The 25,346-nt window shown below is 41.5% G+C and overlaps 1 protein-coding gene across 1 annotated transcript in view; it reads right to left on the minus strand.

Annotated features, from left to right (window-relative positions):
* AKAP12 (A-kinase anchoring protein 12) overlaps nt 1–14,960 on the minus strand; it is a 104,728-nt gene extending 89,768 nt beyond the window's left edge. Inside the window, exons 1-2 of the mRNA XM_033404895.2 lie at nt 14,824–14,960; nt 14,058–14,404 (exon numbers count right to left, since the gene is read on the minus strand). Of these exons, the coding sequence (XP_033260786.1) occupies nt 14,058–14,225 (168 nt within the window). The 5' untranslated portion in view covers nt 14,226–14,404; nt 14,824–14,960. The remainder of the gene's footprint in view (nt 1–14,057; nt 14,405–14,823) is intronic.
* Between the last annotated feature and the right edge of the window lie 10,386 nt (nt 14,961–25,346).

Consider the following 25,346-nt stretch of genomic DNA (forward strand, 5'->3'; position numbering starts at 1 on the left):
CTTATCCAAAGCCAAAATAAGCCAGCTGGTCAGCTCATAGCAAAGGAATCAGAAGCTTTGGGGATTTTTTCCTTCTTCATGACCATAAAAAGCAACAAATGGGTGACATTTCCCTTTACTCTTATTTGCCAGAGGAAGAATTTGCAACTCCATTCAAGAAGGCTCTGCTTTGACCTTCCCCTGATCTTCGTTCAAGTTCACATACAGTTACAATACCTCCAGTATTCACTGCAGGAGCTGGAAAGGGTTTGAGGAACACAATAATTTACAGCATTTAACTCCACAGTAGTCCGATTGTCTTTGGCCCCAGAAAATCTGGTTAAGGGAAAGTTTCAGGACATAATGTGGCTTGTCCCAGGATGCTCAGCTCTACGTGCAATTAATTAAGTGCCATAGAAACTGAGTCAATAAAGTTATTGGACTCACTGCACAGCGAAAATGAAAACTAAACCTGATATGCAATTATCTGGATTATCTGAACAATGAAATAAATCCAAAGTATATTCAATTTCCAAATTTTTAATCATCCTTATTGTTGCTCCACACAACCCCCCAAAATACATCAGAAACTCTAAACGTAACTTAATGAGGATGTAAAAATATGAAATATTTCATCTCAGGATAATCTGAGGCATTTCCCAATAATGTACATTTAAAAGCTGGGCTATATTCCATATTTTTCCATTTTAATCTGAGAGTAAGAATCTCTCTACATATGGTTCATTTAAAAATTAGATATAAAAATGCTATCATTTTTATATGAAAGAAATGAAAATCCATCCTCCTTGCTCCCCTCCTCCAAAAGAGAACAAATTTCCTTAATATCTCAGAATTATTCTTTGTCTCAGATTCAAAACAGAAAGTTAAGTCCCCGCCTCCACCCTAACAGATGTAGATCCCAATTAATTATTGGCTTCACATTGCCAATTACAATAAATGTAGAAGTCACACTCTGGTATTCAAATTCTCCATGGCAGAGCCACAAGATACCTCTCCTGGTTTCTCAGTCACCACTCTCTAATTGTGCTCTCTTCACTAGCCTGGCATTCCCCAGTTGTATTTGGGTAAAGATGCATACTATATGTCTCCTTTGGGAGAAGCATAATCAATAATAACGTATTAAAGGTTCTGGGACTTCCCTGGTGGTCCAGTGGTTAAGATTTTGCCTTCCAATGCAGGGGGTGTGGGTTCGATCCCTGGTCAGGGAGCTAAGATCCCACGTGCATCACGGCCAAAAAACTAAAACATAAAACAGAAGCAATATTGTAACAAATTCAATAAAGACTTTAAAAGTGGTCCACATCAAAAAAAAAACTGTAAGAAAATAAAATTAAATATAATAAAGGTTCTGGGGGCTTCCCTGGTGGCGCAGGGGTTGAGAGTCTGCCTGCTGATGCAAGGGACACGGGTTCGTGCCCCGGTCTGGGAAGATCCCACACGCCGCGGAGCGGCTGGGCCCATGAGCCATGGCCACTGAGCCTGCGCGTCCGGAGCCTGTGCTCCGCAACGGGAGAGGCCACAACAGTGAGAGGCCCGCGTACCGCAAAAATAAAATAATAAATAAATAAATAAAATAAATAAATAGACGTTCCGCAAAAGTCCTGCAGTTAAAAACCAAAATCTTTAACCCAATTTTTCTTAGACTATTTTTCACTCAGTATTTGTCCCAACATGATGAGGTTCTCTCTTGCCTCCTTATTTCATTATTTATTTTTATTATTTTAAAAAATTACTTAGGCTGAATGGGGGCTAATAAGACATTGCTGGTTTACTCTATTATGCATCAGTAGATTCTGCTAAATGAAAACACACTTGAACCAGAGGACTTAATCACCCAGCTATTGGGATACCACTTCTGGGGGGATTTCAATAAACATAACTATCTCAGGAAGCCAAATTATTCTGAAGAAATGAGCCTCTAGCTTCCAACTCCAGGTTAGGATATTCTCTGGTTTCTTCTCTTCAGACAATTCTAGAATAGCAATATTTATTTACATTATGCTTTGGACAACACTACTGTGCATCAAAAAATTCTCATTTTATTCACCTGTGTTTAAAATGCCCAGTGACTAACTTAGACCCATTTGGGTTCTAGAAACTTTCAATAAAGTTCTCAGATTTTAAAGAAAAAAAAAAATTACTTAATTATTTTCTTGCCTCCTTCTCTCAAGCATCTCCACTCTTCAGCAATTCACCATAAATTCCATTTCCTCTGTCTTAGTTCAGACTGCTATGACAAATTACCATAGACTGGACAGCCAAGACAACTAACATTTATTTCTCACAGTCCTGGAGACTGAAAGTCCAAGATGAAGGTGCAAGCTGATTTGGTTCTTAGTGAGAGTTCTCCTCCTGCTTTGGAGAGGGTATCTTTTAGCGGGTGGGGAGGGCAGCAAGCTCTCTGGTGTCTCCTCTTATAAGGGCACTAATTCCTTAATGAGGGTTCCACCCTCATGACTTAATTACCTCCCAAAGACTCCATCTCCTAATATCATCACACTGGGGATTAGAGTTTCAACATATGAATTTTGAGGGACACAAACACTCAGTCCATACCATCCTCCATGCCACCTTTCCTGCTACCCCAGTATGTGCTCTCTCTCTTGCCTTTGAACCCTGTCATGTTAGTGTCTCTTTGTCCAGCACTCAGCTACAATTCAGGGCAAGATATGGTTTCCACAGGGTTAAGTCCACAATAAACTGTGGGCACTATGGTCACACTTAGGTAGAGCAGACTCAGCTGGTTCCTGCAGCGCTTAATCTTGGCAGCAAAGAAATACCCCCAGTTCACTTAAAAGGTACTCTCTAATTTTCCTAAGTAAACTTACACATCATCTGCCTATTTACTATTTAAAAAAAATTTTTTTTTTTTTTTTTTTGCGGTACTTGGGCCTCTCACTGTTGTGGCCTCTCCCGTTGCGGAGCACAGGCTCCGGACGCGCAGCCTCAGCAGCCATGGCTCACGGGCCCAGCCGCTCTGCGGCATGTGGGATCTTCCCGGACCAGGGCTCGAACCCGTGTCCCCTGCATTGGCAGGCAGATTCTTAACCACTGTGCCACAAGGGAAGCCCACATCTATGGTTTTCCAGTCACTAGTCTATAGCCCTAACTCTTTTTGGTGTTGGGAGTACAGGCGCATGTGGTGAATCTGTTACTTTTAGTCCAACCCTCCTAGAAACTAACAAGTTAATTTAGCCACCTAATTTGCCTAAGACTAAAGAACCCTGAGTACGGAGTTAGCGGGGACCCAGCAATCATAAGGACTGCTTGAGAAAAGTTCTCTGACAAATGTAAGGCTTTAAACCATGACCTACTTCCCTGAAGTAGAATGCATTCTTCGCATTCCTCCCTGTCCTGGAGGACTGTTTATCAGGCACAGTTCCAGAAGTGACTTGAAATCTCTGTCACTGTTGCAATTCTAGATAACATTGTAGGTTCTCTTAGCTCCATTTAGGACAAAAATCCTTTCAGCATTCAAAAGACCTTAGTGTGCCTTTAATTAACAACAAAAGAACAACCAATCAGCATTTTAATTGAAGTAAAACAAATTTCCTATATTGCAAACAAAACGGACAGATCTAACACTGCCATCACACTGAATTTAAAGGAAACTTAAACTCCTGAAGGTTTAAAAAAAAATCAGATATAAAATCAAATCAATTTGAGTTTTGCTCCCGGTACTGTCAAGAATTTTTTGTTTAAATTTTATACACTTTTGTCAGGATTGGAGAAAGGATCTTAATAATCAGGACTGATTTAGTAAACTTTAGTGGTGACATTTTCCACTGCTTTTCAGTAACTTACTTCATATAAAACAGAGCAGAACAAGAACAAAAATTTCCACTCAAATATTTAGATTAACATTATAGGAGTCAGGAACTCATGTCTAAATATTGGTTAAACGTGTCATTTCTGAAATAATTAAGAAAAATTCGTCATAGAGAGACTGTCTAATTTTTAGCAATTTCCTGTAGATTTCAATCCCTTCTCCACCTCCCCCATCCCACCCCAGTTGGTACTGCAGTGTATATCAATTGTAAATTCAACCACATCTAAGGTTGAAGTTTGCATAGCATTCAACGTTACTGGTGTGCAATAAACTGTTTTACATACATACCCAAGTGAAGGATAATTTCAAACAAAAGTTTCTTAAAAAGCATTATGCAAGCAGTTTGTTACCTTAGTGAAAAATTAACACCCAGAACTGAAAATGTAAAAAAAAGCTAACAACCATAACATACATCAACAATCTTGTTTTATGCATCACAACAATATGTATTTCAAAGAGTAAGGAAAACCATCAAGGACATGATGGAGCATGGCTTCAATAAGGGTGGTCAATATCTGAGCAAGGACAGAAAATTGATCATGAAGCAGACAAAACCCAGAGCCTTATGTAATGGTTCAATTCAGTAAGAAATCATACGCTCAGACATGAAGAAAAATAGCAAACCATAAATCGTCCTCCGAACGACACACCAAAGGGCATACACTGGAGATGGAAAAAATTGCGAAGAAGAAGTATCTGCTTTGAAAGTGAAGATAAACCTTCCCCAAGCCACCTAGATTCTTTGCCTACAAATGGAAGAAATGCTAGTCAACCATCAGTCTCTTTCATTTTTAGGTGGACCCAGATGTGCTGGGGTAAACCAGTCACTGTTGCATGATGAAGCGGTGACCCAATGGCTGGTGGAGCCAGTGCCATCTGTCTTCTCCTCTATTAATATTCACTGTTGGTTCCACCTTCTCCCCAGCCGCCACTCTCAGCCCCTTCGGTGTCATCATCTCTTATCCTGTGATATTTAATCTTTCCCTGTGCCCCCGACTCTGCAAGCCTGGATTGCTCGCAGTGCCAGTGATCTGGGCTCTGAGCAGATCACTACTTAGAGAAACCCTATTGATCTCATGGATGCCCTCTGTCATTCCCTAGACTCTGCTGCAAACCTCTTCTTTACATTAAAAAAAAAAAATCCCAAGCTGTTACTATCAAGTGATGTTCTCTCTTCTAAAGATACTACTGGTTTGAGCAGTTGGTTGGCACAGTTGGTTACACAGCAATAGACAACTGAAACCGACATCCTGAGGGGAACGTCCTTGTCTACTGGAGAAACTGAGGCACTCCGTATTCCAAGTCTTGAAACCTCAATTGTTTTTGGCTGCCCCCATGCCGAGCCTACACCCTACACCCATCCCACCGCATGGGCTAATATCTGCCCCCCAAGCTCCTAGGGGTGTCCTCTCTGCCGAGTGTGAGAGGGTCTGCCTCTTTGCTTTGTTTTTTATCGGAAGTCTTCACTTCACTGGCTCTCTGCTGCCTGTGCAGCTCTTAACATGATTGGCTGCAATTCTATCGGCATCTTCCCATTATCCTCTTACAACATTCAGCTCTTTCATATGCCCTGTACCTCCTGGCCTCCCGACTAACGGTCTTTATCTGCCTGCAACACTTGCCAAGATCTTCTTTTCTTCGTTCATCAGTTATCTGGACAATTCACTGAATAGACATGTACCAACTAATGGCAATTCTTCTACTCAACTTATTTGAATCTTTCTTATTGAATCTTTTCCTCTAGAGGGATCCTATACTTCACCTAGATCCTGAGGTGCTCAAGGATAATGCTGTGTGTAATTTACCTCAGGAAGCATCTAGACCAGGGCCTTTCATAGGCTAAGTGGTTAGGAAATACTTGAGTGACTATTTTTAATGCATAATGTTATCACATGCCAAGAAAATAAATTCACTTCTGAAGACAACACAGGCTCCCCACTTTTTTATATTTATGTGTGTATAAACTTATGATAGCCACAAGACAGAGATGAGCCCAGAGATATAGAATATAAAAGTATTTTAAACCAAGGGTCTGCCATTAGAATCAATTACATTTTTAGCCACTCTCTTAATGCTTTTTAACTACGTGTACAAATAAAGAGTAGGAAAAATTTTTTAAGTAAAAAGAAATCAATAAACATATATGCATACGGAAACTCAAGTTTTAACCGGAGGGACTATTTAGTCAATGGTACTGGAACAGGTAACCAGTATGGAAAATGAATTAAATTTCTCCCTCTAGACAGAAAATAATACATTTTAGTGCACTGGGAACACTTTAACCTTCTTTTTAGCACCGAGCTCTTGGATTTCTCTCTTCTTCAATCCCCATTTCCTGGAGTACAGGAGCCAGTAGAGAAATGTTAATGAAATCAAGTGGTGGGGAAAGCCACACAGCACTCTTCCTCTTTTTTTTTTTTAATTTAAAAAAATTTTTTTTAGACAGCCCCCTCTTCTGATCTTCAGAAACTTGGTTAGGTGTTAAGATTTCTTCACGGATTTTCGGACCAGCCAAAGGCCATAAACTAAGCCATCAGCTACTGTCTACTTACCCAACACAAGTGACGTTTTAAATTGATAAATGAGGGTTGAGGATTAAGAGGCAATCAGGTGGGAACGAAAAGTGAACTTTGACAAGTAGCTCCTGGCTCAGAAACGATGAGAGCATTTGATTCCACACCTATTTACCCTGAAGAGCACATTCCATTAAGAAAAAGCCTCTACTAGCAGCACACTTGGTTTCAAGACAGTAGAATAGGGACTTCTCTGGTGGCGCAGTGGTTAAGAATCAGCCTGCCAATGCAGGGGACATGGGTTCGAGTCCTGGTCCGGGAAGATCCCACATGCCGCAGAGCAACTACACCCATGCGCCACAACTACTGAGCCCGTGAGCCATAGCTACTGAAGCCCTCGCACCTAGAGCCCGTGCTCCGCAACAAGAGAAGCCACCGCAATGAGAAGCCCGCGCACTAGAACGAAGAGTAGCCCCTGCTTGCCGCAACTAGAGAAAGCCCACGTGCAGCAACGAAGAGCCAGTGCAGCCAAGAAAAAAAAAAAAGGCAGTAGAATAAAGGAGGGAAATTATGTAGGAAATGTTTCCGTTTATTTTCTCCTCTGTTGTGAGGAGGGGAAACACTTAATTCTTCTAGCATCATCTGAAACCCTCCCTCCCACCCACACAAGCACCAATGTCAATCAGTCTGTGCTGCTGTTACCTCTGAATGCCTCGCCCAAGTCTACACCCCAAACCGCTTCCTCCAGGCAATAGTGGCCTAACTAGGCAAATTAGGATCCCTGATGAGCATCAAGGCTACAGAATCTCAGACGCTGGGGTGGCCTGGGATTCTGACTGAATAATCTAGAAGGGGGCCCAGTGGTATCTTTAAAAAGCTCCCCAGGTGACTCAACTGCACAACCAGGTTTGGGAACCACAGAAAATCTAATCTCTCCAAACTCCACAATTTGCAATGTCTGCATATGACAGACAGAAGATCTGCCAATGATTTATAGTTATCTCCCCTTCTTAAAAGCTGGCCTATCTCATTTACATAACATCATGAAGAAACTGTAGGGAAGATGAAAACCTTTGAACTTGAATGAATACTTGTATTAAGAGAAGCCTAACAGTGTCTGGGAAAGACCCTGTAGTTTCCAGTGCTTTGAACACCTACGTTTTCCTGGGAAAACACATTTATTCCAGTTAACAGAGCCAGGCTGTCATTTGTTATGAGAACTGAGAACAGCACCCAGGGGAGGGGACTACTGTTTTCCCAGGAGGTGGATTTCTGCCCACAATCCCTGATTCCAACATTTCATGGATCAGATGTATGAAGAAATTTCTGGCAACTGGATGATTTTAGATTGTTCCCAGAGGAGAAATTTTTAAACTGATAGCTAAAGAAGTAGGTCATTGCAAAGTCAATCCAAGCAAATAAAATTAAAGACAGTTTGCTAATTTGGGAAGGAAAGGGAAAAATACCTCAGCCCCCTTTTTACTCTAAACTTGCTTTTTCCCAATTTTGATTAATTTCTGGAGGGAAAAAGTCTTTTAAAGTTAACTAACAATAAAATAAACTATACCCTTTAATGCTCTAAAAGCCAGTCCAGTTCCTGATGGAGTGGTGCACAGAAAAAAAGCATATGGTCAATATACCTGACAGGGCACCAACTTCATAATTAAAAATGCATCGAGGAAACTGAGGTGCCAACTGAGGTACAGATTGGCAAATACTAGAAAAATCTTCTATCTACTGAGGCAAGGGCAAGGGAAAGTGAGCGCTGCTCTCCACAGAGTAGGGATGCAAAGTGGACGAATCTCTTTGGAAAGTAAATTTAGCAAGGACTATCAAAATTTTAAATGCATGTAAATCCTGTGATCCAGCAATTCCACTTCCAGAAATATATCCTAGAGATACATTCGCACACATACAAAGATGTCTGAACTAGGATATTCCCTGTGCCAATTTAATATAACAAAAGACTAGGAAAACCTAAATATAAACACAGGGGGATTGCTTAAATCATTATGGTACTTCAATCCATAAATGAGAAATTTATGTAGCCAATAAGAATGAGGGTAGATCTTTATGTCCTGATATGAAAAGATATCCAAACTCTAAAGTTTCAGAATATATGTTATGATCTTATTTGTTGAAAGCAAAAGATAGAGCTATTCTTATCTATATACTTGCACATGCATAAAGGTTTTAAAAGAATATGCTAGAAACAACCAACATTGATTTCAAACTATTGTTAACAGTGAGTACTTTAAGGGGTGGGGAGGAACACGAGGCTTTCCCTTTTTACCATACTCTACAAATTAAGGTTCTCAACCATTAACGTTTTTAGAAAAATAAACATTAAATGAATCCTGTTTGCTATGACTTTAAATAAAAATCATTTTAATAAGAGTAAGCAAGTGCTTTTGATCATCCTTTTATAAAGCATTTATTATTCAAGAATGATGATGTCAGGTCTATAGTCAGGTTTAAATAAGTAAACTTAATTATTCACGATAAGAAATAAAAATGTATATATAATCAAAATTATTACAGATTAATATCTGCACCTTAATCCTTTTATTAGATGTACTAACAAGTAAGAACATAGGTATAAAACCCATACCCATTCTCTAATAAGGTGCTAACTTACAGGAAAATAGCCCCAAATCTAAACAGACAAGACAAATAATTATAATTATAGATTTTTAAAGAATTTATTGAAAATAAGCTTGCTGGGCTTCCCTGGTGGCGCAGTGGTTAAGAACCCACCTGTCAATGCAAGGGACAGGGGTTCGAGCCCTGGTCCAGCAAGATCCCACATACTGCGGAGCAACTAAGCCCGAGCGCCACAACTACGGAGCCTGCGCTCTAGAGCCCGCGAGCCACAACTACTGAGCCCGCATGGCACAACTACTGAAGCCCGCGCGCCTAGAGCCCGTGCTCCGCAACAAGAGAAGCCACTGCAATGAGAAGCCCGCGCACCACAACGAAGAGTAGCCCCCGCCCACCCACCCGCGTGCAGCGACGAAGACCCAACGCAGACAAAAATAAATGTAAATAGAATAAATTTTTAAAAAAAGAAAGTAAGCTTGCCTATTTACAAGATATAATGCATCTCCCTCCCAAACCCAGCTTTTTCCATATTTTTCTATTGTATTATTTTAAACTGAAACTTCTTCTAAATTATAATTTTTTAGGTTATAAGAGAACTAAGAATTGGCTTCAAGAATTTTTAGTTTTTTATATATATATATATATATATATTTATTTATTTATTTATTTATTTATTTATTTATTTATTTGCGGTATGCCGGCCTCTCGCTGTTGTAGCCTCTCCCGTTGCGGACCACAGGCTCAGCGGCCATGGCTCACGGGCCCAGCCACTCCACAGCATGTGGTATCTTCCCGGACCGGGACACGAACCCGTGTCCCCTGCATCGGCAGGTGGACTCTCAACCACTGCGCCACCTGGGAAGCCCTTAGTTTTATATTTTTCATGTGATAAAAGTACTGATATATTTTTCTCATAACGCTAAGTGCTGTAAATTCTAATTTCTCACTTCATGAATGACTACAGCAGTAAAAATTATAGAGGCCAAGGACGAGCACCATTTAGCTGGATTTTTTCATTGGTATTCCTGTAACACTGAACAGGTGTTAAAACTGGTAAAGAAAAAGAAACCATTTCTTAGTGCCTTTTATTTTATTTTTCTTTCATTTAAAAGAAAACATTTATTTATTTATTTGGCTGTGTAGGGTCTTAGTTGCAGTGTGTGGGCTTAGTTGCCCTGCAGCATGTGGGATCTTAGTTCTCCAACCAGGGATCGAACTCGCGTCCCCTGCATTGGAAGGTGGATTCTTGACACTGGACCACCAGGGAAGTCCCCTTTGTACCTTTTAAAACAAAACATTTTATTTCCATTTTATTAATTATCCTGTAAGATACCAAGCTGGAATCATCCTTTTAATGTAGTTTAAAGCTATCCCGGCACAGAGATTAGTCAATGCACAGCAAATTCAAAGAGGACGCATGTTTGGGGCCTTTTCCTCACCAAGGGAAGTATTTTAAGTGGAAATCTTCACTGATCTCACAAATCTAAGAGCTTAAAAGGCTATAATGGATTAAAGGAAGGCACTGCAGTCCCCACAGGCTATCGGTACCCTAAAGGACCATCTTCACACCCACAGCTCCAATTTCTAGACTGTGTTCTAATCAGAAAGTAGTACCTCTTACAATCTGAGGGAAAGCCATATGAATACAGGTAGTCACACACAAAAAAACCCACTCTGTTAACATATAATTCTCTCGAAATCATCTTAAATTCTGGCCCTTCTAGTGTAAAACTGGTGACAATCACATTACAGCCATCTCCATTCCTATTTTGTAAACACAGGGTAAATGGGAAACAGCACATACCTTGTGTTGGGAGAGGAATTATGAAATGCAGCTGGCCAAATCAATTGTCTGTTTTAATGCACAAAAGGTAAGGGCGTCCTCAACTTTATTCATCGGGACGGTGGACGCTTCTATATGAATACATCTGTTTGAGTCACAGCTCTTATAACCAAATGGAATCACAGCTTGAAAGACTGACAAGGGTCCCAGTCTCCCCACCTGCCAGGGACCTAGGCCTCACACTGCTGCAACTGAGAACTGTTGCATTTCTAGCTCTGAGTCACTGAACAGAAAAGACAGAAAGGCTAATTTAGAGGATTGGGATTGTCCAGATTTAGCCTGAAGCTTGGCTCCAGAAATCAAGATTTGCCAGAGATAGGGAAGTTTGTCACTGGCCACCCCACCCTACACTGCTACCTGAGTGAAAACAGGCTTTTCAGCTTTTAAAAGCAGATAACTTCAAATGTTTAAAAGCAGATGACTGAGGAATACCACGAGGCTTTGCTTACCACCTGTGTTCAGGTGCTCTAATCTTCCTGCACCCTGCAGTGGCCAAAATGGCAAACTCTCAAAATTAAACCTGGAAAATAACTGATCAAGCCATTTCCCTTCAGAATTAACATACAAAGATTGTAAAAGATTGACCGGAAGATAAGACTCCTTCCATTTCCATTAAAATACATCACAGATAAAACCAGGACTTGTCTCAGTGCATCTAAACTGTGAGGCTTCAGTAATCAAGTTTTACCAATGGGGAAAAAAAATCTAACAGCCTTTAATTAATGATCAGCATTCTACTGGGGGGAGGAGGGAAGCATTAGTCTAAACCTCCCCAAATGTCCACAGACCCAATCAAAAAAGCTCAAGATGTAATTCATCACTAATCCAATGTATGAAGTAGTCTCCTCTGAGTAACCTGCATTTAGAATGCATTTGTCTATCTGAGATTAAAGGCAATTTGAAATTGCAACGGTAAAAAGCCCTTCTAAAGAAACAGAAATCAGAGTCCCCAAATCTTAGTTTCTTGCTAGATATTCACCTGGTCTGTGAATAACCAGACTCACTTTGACTTAGTCACTATCTGATAAGTGACACAGATCATGATGATGAGAAAGTCAAAGAACAAGGAGATGGGCCAAGGTGTTCCCCAACTTGACCGTCTGCAATCAAAATCAGGGAGCCAGCCTCATCCTCCCGGCCAGCCACACATGTCACACATGGGGCAACACCTGTTATGAGCCAAACCAGATATGGTCCCTGCCCTTGTGGAGCATTCAGAACAGCCAGAAGAACACAAGTCACTAAACCCACAAATATGGAAGCTGCTGGAAAGAAGGGTCCGTGGTGCTGTGGGAACCTAGAATGGCAGATGAGATTACTCAGAGGTCAAGAACTGGGGCTGAACTGGGGCAAGGAGGGGAGGCAAAAGCTATGTGCGGAATCGTTCTTAATTAGACCATCCTTGTGAAAAGACTTAGGTCTTCAAAACCTGAGAAATAAATGTTGCTAGTTGAAATGAAAAACTACATACTTTCTAAGGATATATGTAAGTTTATTGATTTGTCTCCAAATTGATAACTGGGCCGTAGGCCAAAAAGTTCAATGATATTCCGGATGTCATTTAGGTAATTTTTTAAAGGAGGTCATCTGGCTGTTTCAAGATGGTGGTGACTAAGAAAAAGGGAGGATAAGGTTATGGAAGAAAGATAAAGAGAACAGAAAGGAGGGAATATTTTAAATGAACACACTGAAGTTATTGCGAAGGGAATCAGTACCATATCTCAGGGTGAACTGTTGATAAGACCTAAAGGACTGGTAAAAGCCAGGGAAAAAGATGTTCCCCAACTGCAAGCTTTTAGCAACGACACCTTAAAACTGCTTTCATTACTGGACTCTAAATACTGGTTATACAGCCATTTTGACAGTAGTCGGCATCAAAAAGTGATGTACAGTAAATATTAAAACCTAACTGAGATCTCAAAAGGATAGTACATTTCTTAGGCATCTCAGAAAATCTAGGCATTCCAGGCACAGTTGGTACCTGTGAGCACCTACAGCTCTAGTACAAGTAGTTATGTTAACGACTAGAGGTAATCTAGTTAAGAGCGGTCTCTCAGCCCAAACTAAACTAAGACAGCTAAAAGGTCAAGGCGATTAGGTCATATAATTCTGTGATTTTTACCTAGATTTCAGGGTTGTTTTTTTCCCCCCCGCACTGTAAACATCTATACTTCCTGAGATAACTCCTAAAGGTCCTCATGTACTCCGTATACCCTCAAATTTGACACAACGCGTTTTCTTTTTTCCTTTTAAGTATTAAATGTGGTTATCCACATCTTCTATAAAAATATCACAAAAAGGGTTGGGTGAAGCCTGGCTAAGGAACATAGATGCTGGAAAATAGATCTAAAAGACAACGATCTGAACAAGTCACAATCTTGGCGACTGTAGTCGCCAAGAAGAAATATTTCAGCCTTGAAGACTACGACTATAAAATGCAAAATGTCTAGGAGGTTCAGCACTGCCTCCAGAGACCAGAGTAGAGGGAATGCTGGCTTACGCCTCTGACCGCATTTGAGAACTTCTAACTACTCCTCCAGTATTTGTTTATCCAACTGAGTGCAATGAACTGAGCAAAAAGGAGGACGCCGCCGTGTTTGCGAAACCTGTCATTCCTTTTGGAAATGCAGCGTCGGCTCAGATTTTCTTTGGCTCCGAGCGAGCTACACCCCAGGCTTTCTCTGCATCAGGAAGGCGGTGTCTGCTCGAGCCGCTGCCGCAGGAGGACTGGGTACCAAACCCGGGTCGCTCCAGACACAGCTGATATCACGGACGGTGCGCTGCGGGGAACCCATGGGTGGAGGGCTCGCCAGGCTGCAACACGCGTCAGGGCCCAACAGCGGACTTTCCGCTTGGGGAGATAGCGGGGCGGGGGCTCGACACGCTCGGCTCGGGGGTCAGTTCTCCGCGGACTCCCCCAAGCAGCTCGCCGGTATCGGGCTGGGTCGCTCCCACCGGAAGAGCGTGGAGAAAGGCTCAGTTAGCGGCGGGCAGCCGGTGGGTTTTATTACTGCGGATGGCGCAGTCGCCACCCCTGGAGACCCACTACAAAGATGCAAGCCCCTCGCCGCGCTCGCCGCTGCTGTGGTCCCGCCCCGGCGCTAAAGACCCTGAAAAGCCTAGAAAGAGGGATTCATGCTCCCGAGTTTGCAGATGGGCTGGACCGGCCGGGAAGTTATCGCAGGCGGAGATCAAGGGACCCCCACACACACACCCACACACACACCCCACCCTCCGCCACCCCGGGGCAGGTGGCTCCGCGCGCCGGTACCTTGGTGGCGGGGTCCGCAGCGGCGATGGTCGCGTCCGCCGACGATCCGGGCGCCGCCTCCGCCGCAGAGCCTCCGCCGCTGGGCTCGGGCTCGGGCTCGGCCGGCGTCGCGCTCCCCGCCTCCGGCTGCTCCGGGCTCCTCTGTTCGGTGGAGCTCCCGGCGCCCATGGCTTGTCTGCGGTTCTCCCGCGCCCAGCAGCCGGGTTACGCCTTCCCCAAATAGCAGGGACGGGGAGAAGAGCCAGGAGCCGTGCGCCCGCGAGGTCTCAGGAGCGCCTTCCTCTCCCGTCGTCCTCCTCCGAACCCGCCCAGACAGCGAATGAAGGAGACGCGCTCGCTGCAAACTCCTTAAAAGAAAAAAAAAAAAAAAAAAAAAGCCACCTCTTTGCCTCCTCCTCCTCCCCCTTGTTTTTCCCTCGCTTCATCACATGAGCACAGCCCCAGACACGCCTTGCAGCAGCATCTCCTGCTAGGCTGCTAGGACCCGAGGAGCGGCCAGAGCCTCGAGCCAAGGGCCAGCCGAGCCGCCCACCCCGACCCCTAGGACCCCTCCCGTTCCTGTACGGGGACAGGAGCTGGGGGACCACCACCCAGGGCTGCCTCCACGAAGGGGAGGGGAGGGCGAGAAAGAGGGCAGGGCAGAAAGCCCCCCGAGGAGATCGGATTCGCTGGGGGTTTATTAAATGATTGATGACCCGAGGCAGGGCTTCTGCTGCAGCCCACTTTCAGCTGGCCCAGAGGCGAACCCAGATCCCCGTTTGCTTACCTTCAGAGTGTTTGCTTCCTCCCCATTAGCAGGAGAAAGGCAAGCGCTCCTGGGCTCCTGCGGAGTCTGACCATATTAGGACACCTCACGTGGCAGGAGCCGGGAACCGAGAGGTTAATGCAGTCAGACCACGGATGAGGTGGCCCAGGCAGCCCCACGCTCTCCTATCACCCGGAACAAGTGATATCAGGCGATGCCGTGGGCAACACCGGCTGCCCTCATTCCCCGGGGAATCTGGGGAATGGAGCCTGTTACTGGAAATGTGCCTGTCCTTAAGGGCCTGATGCTGGAGGTCCAGGCCACCTCTCCCTCACGCCACCGCTGAAACAGGATGACATGGATCTGCTCGTCGTTTGCTGTCAGTATTTCTCCATAGATAAGGGCTTTCAATAATAACTGCCTAAGTGGCTTGCATTCTGTCCCTTCATACTCTTGAATATAATACTTGTCATATGAACATAGCAGGCAGTCACTATATATTCGAACTAAATTAAAATGTTAGCTGAATTATCTGGACGTAAGCATGAAGGTAGTGGGGCTGAAAGAAAAATTATCCCAGTTTTAACCGACAACTAAGCGCCTTAGTTTTCACAAACAGAAGCTCATTAAAAATGAAGAAACTTTTGGAATATTGCCACTAGATGCCAGATAAATATCCCATACCCAGATTTAGGACAATCTAGTAGAGAACTGATGTAAACAATAGTTCAGCACCAGGATATTTGTGCCCAACTAATTGCATGTAGTAAAAGGGCTCCTTGGGAACCATAGCTTAGTTATCCAGCATAAAATTTTTCTGAATTTATCATTTTTATTTGAAAGGAGTACAGAACGGCCACCTTCTCTGGAATCTATCCCTTAAGAAGCAGTATATTTGGAAAATGGTTGGTTTTCCGAAGTTTTAAGCATTTCCCCCATTTTGACTTAAATATTTAGGAAACATTTGAGTACTTACTCAGTACCAGACATTGTGAATGCACTTTGTGTGTATAATCCCATTTCATCCTTACAGCAATACTGCCATGCTGATCCTATTGTTCTCATTTTACCAATGGAGTGGGGGAAAGTAGGCCCGGAGAGGTTAAATCAGGCCTTCAAGGCTTCAGAGCCGGTACATGGAAGACAGATTCCTCCCTGGCCAACCACTGGCCAACATTTCACTCCCATTCTGTGGGAAGCTTGGAATATGTTCTCTCTTCTTCTCAGGGATGTCAGTGAAAAGTGGCGTTTAGACCTCACCTGGGATGTTAAGAGCAAAACAACGCTGTTAAAACCTATTTGAGGGGCTTCCCTGGTGGCGCAGTGGTTGAGAGTCCACCTGCCGATGCAGGGGACACGGGTTCGTGCCCCGGTCCGGGAAGATCCCACATGCCGCGGAGCGGCTGGGCGTGTGAGCCATGACCGCTGAGCCTGCGTGTCCAGAGCCTGTGCTCCGCAACGGGAGAGGCCACAACAGTGAGAGGCCCGCGTAGCGCTAAAAAAAAAAAACAAAAAAAAAAAAACAAAAAAAACCTATTTGAGAATGACTAACCTCAGCACATATGAAAATGTACCATTAAGTAGTACAAATACTTTCAAAATTCCCCATTCTGTGAGATTATATTTATTCAGTTCTTGGGAAATTCTTAAAGCTTTTCACATCACACTAGCCTTTGAATTTTCAGAAGAGATTGCAAGGTCAAAGATTTCAAGCTGGCAGTGTACACTCGCATGCTGAAGAAGACAGTGCCAATGTCTGATTAGATTAGCAATTGCTTGCTTTGTGTTTATTTTTCAGTGTGAAATGCTCAGATACTTATTTTTTAATTGCAAAGTCTTACTTTAAGAAATGTGCATGTGGGCTTCCCTGGTGGCACAGTGGTTAAGAATCTGCCTGCCAATGCAGGGGACACGGGTTTGAGCCCTGGTCCGGGAAGATCCCATGTGCCGTGGGGCAACTAAGCCCGTGCACCACAACTACTGAGCCTGAGCTCTAGAGCCTGTGAGCCACAACTACTGAGCCCGCATGCCACAGCTACTGAAACCCGTGCACCTAGAGCCCTGCTCGGCAACAGGAGAAGCCACGGAAATGAGAAGCCTGCGCACTGCAACAAAGAGTAACCCCTGCTCGCTGCAACTAGAGAAAGTCTGCACGCAGCAACGAAGACCCAATGCAGCCAAAAATAAAATAAATTAAAACTAAATTTAAAAAAAAAAAGAAATGTGCATGTTCTAGTACTCCCTATTCTTCCTGAAACAGCACCATGATAAGGAGGTATTAAGGATAACAGGCTGCTTTGTAGATTCACACAAACACACACATTAAGTATCTTTGATTTTTAGACTGACCAAAGAATCCTTTCCATCTTACTCAGAGACTGTGGAATTACTCTTTATTTTTTTTAAGATGCTTCATTCTTTCTTAAAAATATTTCTTCATCAGATCATGCATTCAGCTTTGTTGTTTCTTAATTTTTATTGAAATATAGTTGATTTACAATGTTGTGATATGTTAGTTTCAGGTGTACAGCAAAGTGATTCAGATATGTATATATATACTTTTTAAGATTCTTTTCCATTATAAGTTATTACAAGATTTTTAAAAAAATAAATTCATTTATTTATTTTTGGTTGCCTTGGGTCTTCGTTGCTGTGTGCAGGCTCCTCATTGTGGTGGCTTCTCTTGTTATGGAACACAGGCTTCAGTAGTTGTGGCTCGCGAGCTCAGTAGTTGTGGCACACGGGCTTAGTTGCTCTGCAGCATGTGAGATCTTCCCAGACCAGGGCTCGAACCCATGTCCCCTGCTTTGGCAGGTGGATTCTTAACCACTGCGCCACCAGGGAAGCCTGATCAAGGTTTTCTTTTCCAGAGTTTTGGAGACACCTTCAGAATTGCTTGCATCAGTGTCAGCGATGGAGAGGAAGGCAGTTGTTCTCTGTTTTCCACTTCTCAGTCCAAGGCTGTCAGTTATCCCGATTTCTGACCAGCAGCCCTTTCTCTTCCAAATAGCAGGACGCAGGTGTCCCCGCACATCTTCTCCCATGGGGCAGTTAGTGGTAGAGTCGTTTCCCTGAGAGAGTTAATGCTCTCATAAAAACAGAGATTTCTCAGAAACAAATACGCATGGCCCACATAGCAGGCTGAACTTGTATGTCTAATGCTTACTTCTCCAGAAAGGCAGGTCACGTGAGATTTGCCAATAAAATTTAGAGTCATAGCTGGGCATCTTGTGCATACAAAGCATTTTCAAATATGTTTGAAAATAATTCACGTATGAAAAAAAAAATAATTCACGTATGTTAATACAACCCCTTGAAAGCACAATAATAACTATAGTGATTAAAACAGAATCTAAAACCAACACTCTCCCATGGATTCATTCTCTTGATTGCCTTCAGACAATTTCACTTAAAACTGGCAACTCTTCACCCTTGAAACTACCACTTATCACTTGTTTTCCCTAAATAAAAAGTCTACTTTTTTTCTGAAGCAATTACTTACATCAAGTTATCTAAGAGCCCAATTCTTACTCTCCTCTCCTGTATTTGCTGATTATTAACTAGAACACCAGAAAAATTAACAACTTTATTCAATTCATGAGTAGCTAATAATCCAATATTTGTATAGAAACTACAGAAAAAGTTCAACATACAGATTAAGTTCAAAGGTCATCTTCCGGTAAACATACATTATGTATATAGGCAAATATTATTCTTCTAACTTTTTTTTTTTTTTTTTTTTTGTCGTACGCGGGCCTCTCACTGCTGTGGCCTCTTCTGTTGTGGAGCACAGGCTCCGGACGCGCAGGCTCAGCGGCCATGGCTCACGGGCCCAGCCGCTCCGCGGCATGTGGGATCCTCCCAGACCGGGGCACGAACCCGCATCCCCTGCACCGGCGAGCAGACTCTCAACCACTGCGCCACCTGGGAAGTCCATTATTCTTCTAACTTTAAGGAATGTATTGCTTTGGGTTTAAGTATAAAGCCTGCTATTCATATATCTATTTCATTTACCAAGGTTTAAAATTGGCTCCTGACTCAAATCTAAGATTACTCTAAGGTAACAAAGCGAGGGAGCCGAGTTGAGGGTTGCGGAGGTGGGGTGTTGGAAGGGGACAGTTAGTTCTTTCATTCATGTCATTTATATATACATATACCTTTGTTCCCCCTCCAGCCACTGTGGAAGGCTTTCCAGAAGCAATTATTTACAGAAAACTGATTTAACATAGCTCCCACCACTTTGTTCAAAATGTGTCTAAATGTAAACAAATAAATGAATACTATTGAAATGTAGTCCCCAGTAAGCCCATAGAGCTTTGGCTTCTCATTTTTCTAGAGTTGGGCTGCTCTCCACCTATTATGGAGTGACTAGAACGCAGATACAGTAAATGATGTGCTCAATATGGAGGGAGAGTTTCTCAGGATACATTTATGGAGGGTGCCTGAAGTTATCTGGAAGGTTTCTGCACTCCAGGGCAGATCAAGTTACCATAATCCAACAACTTCAAATCCCTTCACAAATTCTTCAAAGGGTCCTGTAAATATCCAACATTTAAAAAAATATTTTGACTTATTAATTCGACAAACTTTTATTGAGTTAAGTGCCAGGAAAAATGCTTGGGGGTTTTCAAAGCTGGAAACTGGTTTCATAAGTCAACATTGCTTACTGGAAAAATAGACATTATAGAGACATACATTTTAAATCATTGAGAGATTTTTATGTTCCCCTATTAACTTGAATACCTTTATGAATTTTTAATCTTAGATCTGTTATATGTTGTCTCTGACATTAAAAAATACTTCAGTTATTTTTTGCGTGTGATTAAGAACCCAATGAAAAGACCAATGCTTGATCTAAAGAATTACTAAAATTGTATAGAAGAGAGGTTGACTATCTTATCCCATGTTATAGAGCTCCCATCCAAATCTCAGATGTTGTCCTGAGATTCTGTATTTGAATTGATCTCAGTTGTATTGGGATTGATCTCAAGTCTATCAGCTGCTTTTTGTTTGTTTGTTTTTTAATGACTTCTGTCACTCCTACAAATGCAGTATTTATAGGAGAGGTAGTAGAGTCAATGGTAACTTTGAAAAGTGAAACAATCACTTGATATGTTGTTTTGAATGTTATTATGCTCTTTGACAATTCTATAGAAGAAATCATGAGTAAAATATTTGAATTTTCCTTTCTGTTGGAGAACTTGAAACACTCATTATTTCAGAGTGTGAAATTATGGGGTGCTTTCCTGAGTAAAAATGATGGGTTAGTGAAAATAATATCCAGTAAGTGACTGCAATATCCAGGATTTCAAGCAAAACTTTACAGAACAAATTCCATGACTGGAAGTTGCCAACAGTCCCTTATTGTTTTGACAGCTTTATGGAGGTATAATTGCCATAGAAGGAACTGCACACATTTAAAGTGTACAATTTGATGGGTTTTAGGACAAATGTTTACATCCTTGAAATCGTCACCACAATCAAGTTAATAGGTATAACCATTCACCCAAAAACATCTCTGTGCGTCCTTGTAATCCCTCTGTTCAGCCCCTCCCATTCCCCATCTTGCCTTCCCAGGCAGCCGTTTACTTGCTTTCCGTCACTATAGAATAATTTGCATTTTCCACAATTTTATAGGAATTCATAGAAATGGAATAATCTACTATATGCTCTTCCTTGTCTGACTTCTGTTACTCAGCATAATTATACTGAGATGCATTCATAATTATATAGAGTTGTTGCATCTAACAGAAGTTACAGGCGATTTTTATTTTTAAAAAATGTTGAGGGGGTTACTTCCCTGGCAGTCCAGTGGTTAAGACTCCGCGCTTCCACTGCAGGGGGAAGTGTGGAACTCGTTTCCACGGGTTCCATCCCTGATCGAGGAACTAAGATCCCACATGCCATGCAGTGCGGCCAAAAAGAAAAAAGAATTTTTTGTTGTTTATGACTTTCCTAAATATTTAATAGTGAATATGTATCAGTTTTTTCCCTTGTAATGCAAAGATTTAGGCATATGCTCATGATATATGCATACATATCTCCTCCCATTGAAATCTAGAGAATAAAAATTCAACTGGCATTTGAGTCTGAGTTAGAGGAACGCAATTCCATTCTGTATTTAATAAGTCATATTTAATAAACATATTCACTTTATATGCTTTTCCTGGTTCATATTCTTATTCTAGTCTGAGTAGTTGAAGGATTTAGAAAAAAAATTAACTTTATTATCTTTACACAATAGTCATCAGTTTGGCTGGTAATGATGCATTTTTGGCATAATTCCAAAACTACACATGATAGCAGTACTTTGTCAACTTAGGGGGAAAATATTATGGGAAGTATAGTCATACGCCTTAAATGTTGTTTTGTAGCAATGTAAAATGCTTATTAAAGGGTATGACTTACCTGCTTATATCCATGACCCAGATCAAGGTGTGTGAAAGTGTAAAAATTATGACAGTTGCAAAGCAATACTGATTTCACACTTTCTGCTATTGATACTAATTTTTGCATTTATTTATGAGATTTCTAAAATAACATATAAAGCTATATTTTCAATATCATCTCAACGTTGAAAGAATAAAAGGTGAATGTGTGTGTGTATATATATATATATATATATATATATATGTTAATGTATGTGTATATGCCTAATAAAAAAACTAGAATGTTACAATAATTCTTTCTGGATGATAGAATTTAAAATGATTTTTTTTCCCCTTCATTATGCTTGCCTGTTTTTTCCCCAAATTTTCTTCATTGAATATGTATTACTCTTGCCAACAGAATAAAAAGAATGTTAGAAATTTTTAAATTATCCAAGGAAGAGTGAAACCTGAAAGATATAAGTTCACATAGTATATTATGACAACCCAGTACACTGTATTCACAGTACTGAGTGATAAATTATAGTAATATAAAGTTTCATAAAGAAATAAACAAAAGAAGAGACCTAACAATTGAGCAGTATTCTCAAACTTGGCTGCATACGGGAATAACCTGGGAGCTTTAACAAATACTAATACCTGCATCCTAACCCCAGAGATTCTGATTTAATTGGTCCAGGCTGCAGCATGGGTATTGGGATTGTAAAAATCTCCCCAGGTGATGCTAATGTGTAGCCAGAGGTTGAGAACCACTGCTCCAGGGCCTTGAAATTGAACCGATTTTCTTGATGCCACCTGGCTTCCTGATGGGAATTAATAGTCAACTGTAATAAGCAAGGATGTGGGAGAAAAGCAATTTCCTTTTAGCACGGTTTTTAAATGACATTACGGGAGGCGAAGGTCTATGCTCTGGAATCATCATAATTACATATATTCAATCTAATCCTTCCAAGAAAATCAATCCACCTGGAACGGGTTCAACGTAGGGTTTCACGGCATAATGAATTTTGTTTTACAGTGGGAATATCTTATAGTGAGACTGTATTTTTTAAAATCATGCCAAAGAAGATGGTTATTCCAGTATATAGTTACAGATAAATATAAAATTATCTATATTCAATTATATACTACTTATCATATTCCTAGGGAGAAAACCATTAGGTTATGAAATGTTGAATATTTTCTCTTAAATATAGAATTTAATCACTATAGAAAAATATTTGGTCAGCCAAAACCCACATGCCTTTAGTCATGAAAATAATCAGAGTGTGAACTGATAAACATCTTAACTAGGAATAAATTGAAGAAAGGCAGCTAAGTTCATCTAACATTTCTTTTGTATTCTTTTAAGTTGACTTGCTATAATATGCTTTTAAAATAAATGTAAAATAATTTTGTAACAATTTCAGTAAACCCATCCAAATATGAACAACCGATTTTTTACAAAGGTCCAAAAGCAATTCAGTGAAGGGAAAATACCCTTTTCAACAAATGATGCTGGAACAATTGGACATTCACAGGTAAAAATATTAACCTTGACCTAAAGCTCATATCTTATTTAAAAAAATTAACTCAAAATGGATCAGGGACTTAAATGTAAAACATAACACTGTAATACTTTTAGAAAAAAAATAGGAGAAAATCTTAGGGACATAGGCCTCCGCAAAAAGCATGATCCATGAGAAGAAAAACTGATAAATTTATGCTTCTTCAAAATTAAAAATTTTGCTCTGCATAAAACCCAGTTAGAGAATGAAAAGATAAGCTACAGACTGGGGGAAAATATTTGCAAACCACATATCCAATAAAGAACTAGTATATGGATGTACAGATGTCACCAACTTATGATGGTTCGACTTACAATCTTTGGACTCTATGATAGTGCGAAAGTGACATGCATTCAGTAGAAATTGTACTTCAAATTTTGAATTTTAATATTTTCCCAGGCTAGCAATACGTAGTACCTGCCTCTCTTGTGATGCTGGGTGGTGGCAGGAAGCTGCACTGACTAGACTAGAAGTAAACTATGATATTCTGTAGGTAAAGTGTATTAAATGCACTTTTTTTTTTTTTTTTTTTTTTTGCTGTACGCGGGCCTCTCACTGTTGTGGCCTCTCCCGTTGCGGAGCACAGGCTCCGGGAGCTCGGGCTCAGTGGCCATGGCTCGCGGGCCCAGCCGCTCTGAGGCATGTGGGATCTTCCCAGACCGGGGCACGAACCCGTGTCTCCTGCATCGGCAGGCGGACTCTCAACCATTGCGCCACCAGGGAAGCCCTAAATGCACTTTTGACCAATGATATTTTCAAGTTACCATGGGTTTATTGGGATGTAAGTTTATTGTGAGTTGAGGAAGACCTGTATAAGGAATTCTCAAAACCCAACACACAAAAAAACAAACAATCCAATTAGAAAATGGGCAAAAGAATTGAAGAGACTTCACCAAAGAGGATATAAAGATGGCAAATAAATACATTAAAAAGTGTGCAACTTGCAGGCTTCCCTGGTGGTGCAGTGGTTAAGAATCCGCCTGCCAGTGCAGGGGACACGGGTTGGAGCCCTGGTCCGTGAAGATCCCACATGTTGCGGAGCAAATAAGCCCGTGCACCACAACTACTGAGCCTGCGCTCTAGACCCTGCAAGACACAACTACTGAGCCCACGCGCCACAACCACTGAAGCCTGCGTGCCTAGAGCTGGTGCTCCACAACAAGAGAAGCCACCGCATTGAGAAGCCTGCGCACTGCAATGAGGAGTAGCCCCCGCTCACCACAAATAGAGAAAGCCTGCGCGCAGCAACAAAGACCCAACACAGCCAAAAATAAATTAAAAAAAAAAAAAAAAAAGAAATAGGCAACTACCACATGGTGCAGCAACTGCACCTTGGACCTTTACAGATTTATGTTAACACCAAAACCTGTACACGAGTGTTTATAGCAGCTTTACTTGTAATAGCCCCAAAGGAAAAACAACCCAGACATCCTTTAACACATTCAATGGTTAAATAAACTGTGGTATGTCTACACCATGAAATGCTGCCCAACAGTATAAAGAAATAAACTCCCCATATGTGCAGCAATCTGGACAAATCTCCAGAGAATTATACTGAAAGAAAACCAGCAATCCCCAAAAGTTATATACTGTATGACTCCATTTACATAACAGTCTTGAAATGCAAAACTGTAGAAATGGAGAAGAGCTTGGCGGTAGCCAAGGGTTAGGGAGGGGTGAGGGAGGAGAGAGTGGGTATGGCCATAAAACTGCAACAAGAGGGGTGCTTGTGGGTTGGGAATGTTCTGTACTTTGACTGTATCAATGTCAATATCCCGAGTGATATAGACTACAGTTTTGCAAGATGTTACCATGGGGGAAACTGGGTGAAAGGTATATGGGCTCTCTCCTGTACTATTTCTTACAACTGCTGTGTCTACAATTAACTTAAAAAAAAAAAAAATTGGGCTTCCCTGGTGGCGCAGTGGTTGAGAGTCTGCCTGCCTATGCAGGGGACACGGGTTCGTGCCCCAGTCCTGGAGAGGCCACAACGGTTACAGGCCCGCGTACCGCAAAGAAAAAAAAAAAAAGATTCAATTTTTTAAAAAAAAGAACAATAAAATATATATTCTTGGATGGGCTAAAATAAAGGTCTAAGATACCTGTTTTTATTCAATTTACAGTCTCCTCAACTTTCCAGCATCCTTGAAATGCCCTTTAAAATGAAAACTAAGCCAAATTAGATGTCAACTCAGTGTTAGTATTTTGTTTTGCTTCTAAGCTTGTTAACTCTGAAACAATCAGACTTGATAAAATACAGAAACAATAGATTTCCTGACTCTGCCCTGCTGTGTAAATACACTCTTTTAACTCCTTAGCTCCATCTGCCAATGTACTTGTGGACCCACCTATAATTATCCTGGCCAATATCATTTCCAAATTCTCCTGCTTGTGAAGGGCCTCAAAGGAACCAGATCAAACAAGAAATGAAGCAAGGAACATCTCAGACTCAAGAACAGTTTCTGCGAAGGTCCCTCCCTTTTCTGCTTCTCTCATCACCAGCATTTAGCATGGCTTTAGTTAGCAAAATACTCATAGGAATCCAGCAATATTATATCAGCTGTAAGATAAAGAAAGATAAAAAAGATCAGTTAAAGAAAGAACAGGA

This window comes from Orcinus orca, chromosome 12 (genome assembly GCF_937001465.1).
Source record: "Orcinus orca chromosome 12, mOrcOrc1.1, whole genome shotgun sequence".
NCBI lineage: Eukaryota > Metazoa > Chordata > Mammalia > Artiodactyla > Delphinidae > Orcinus > Orcinus orca.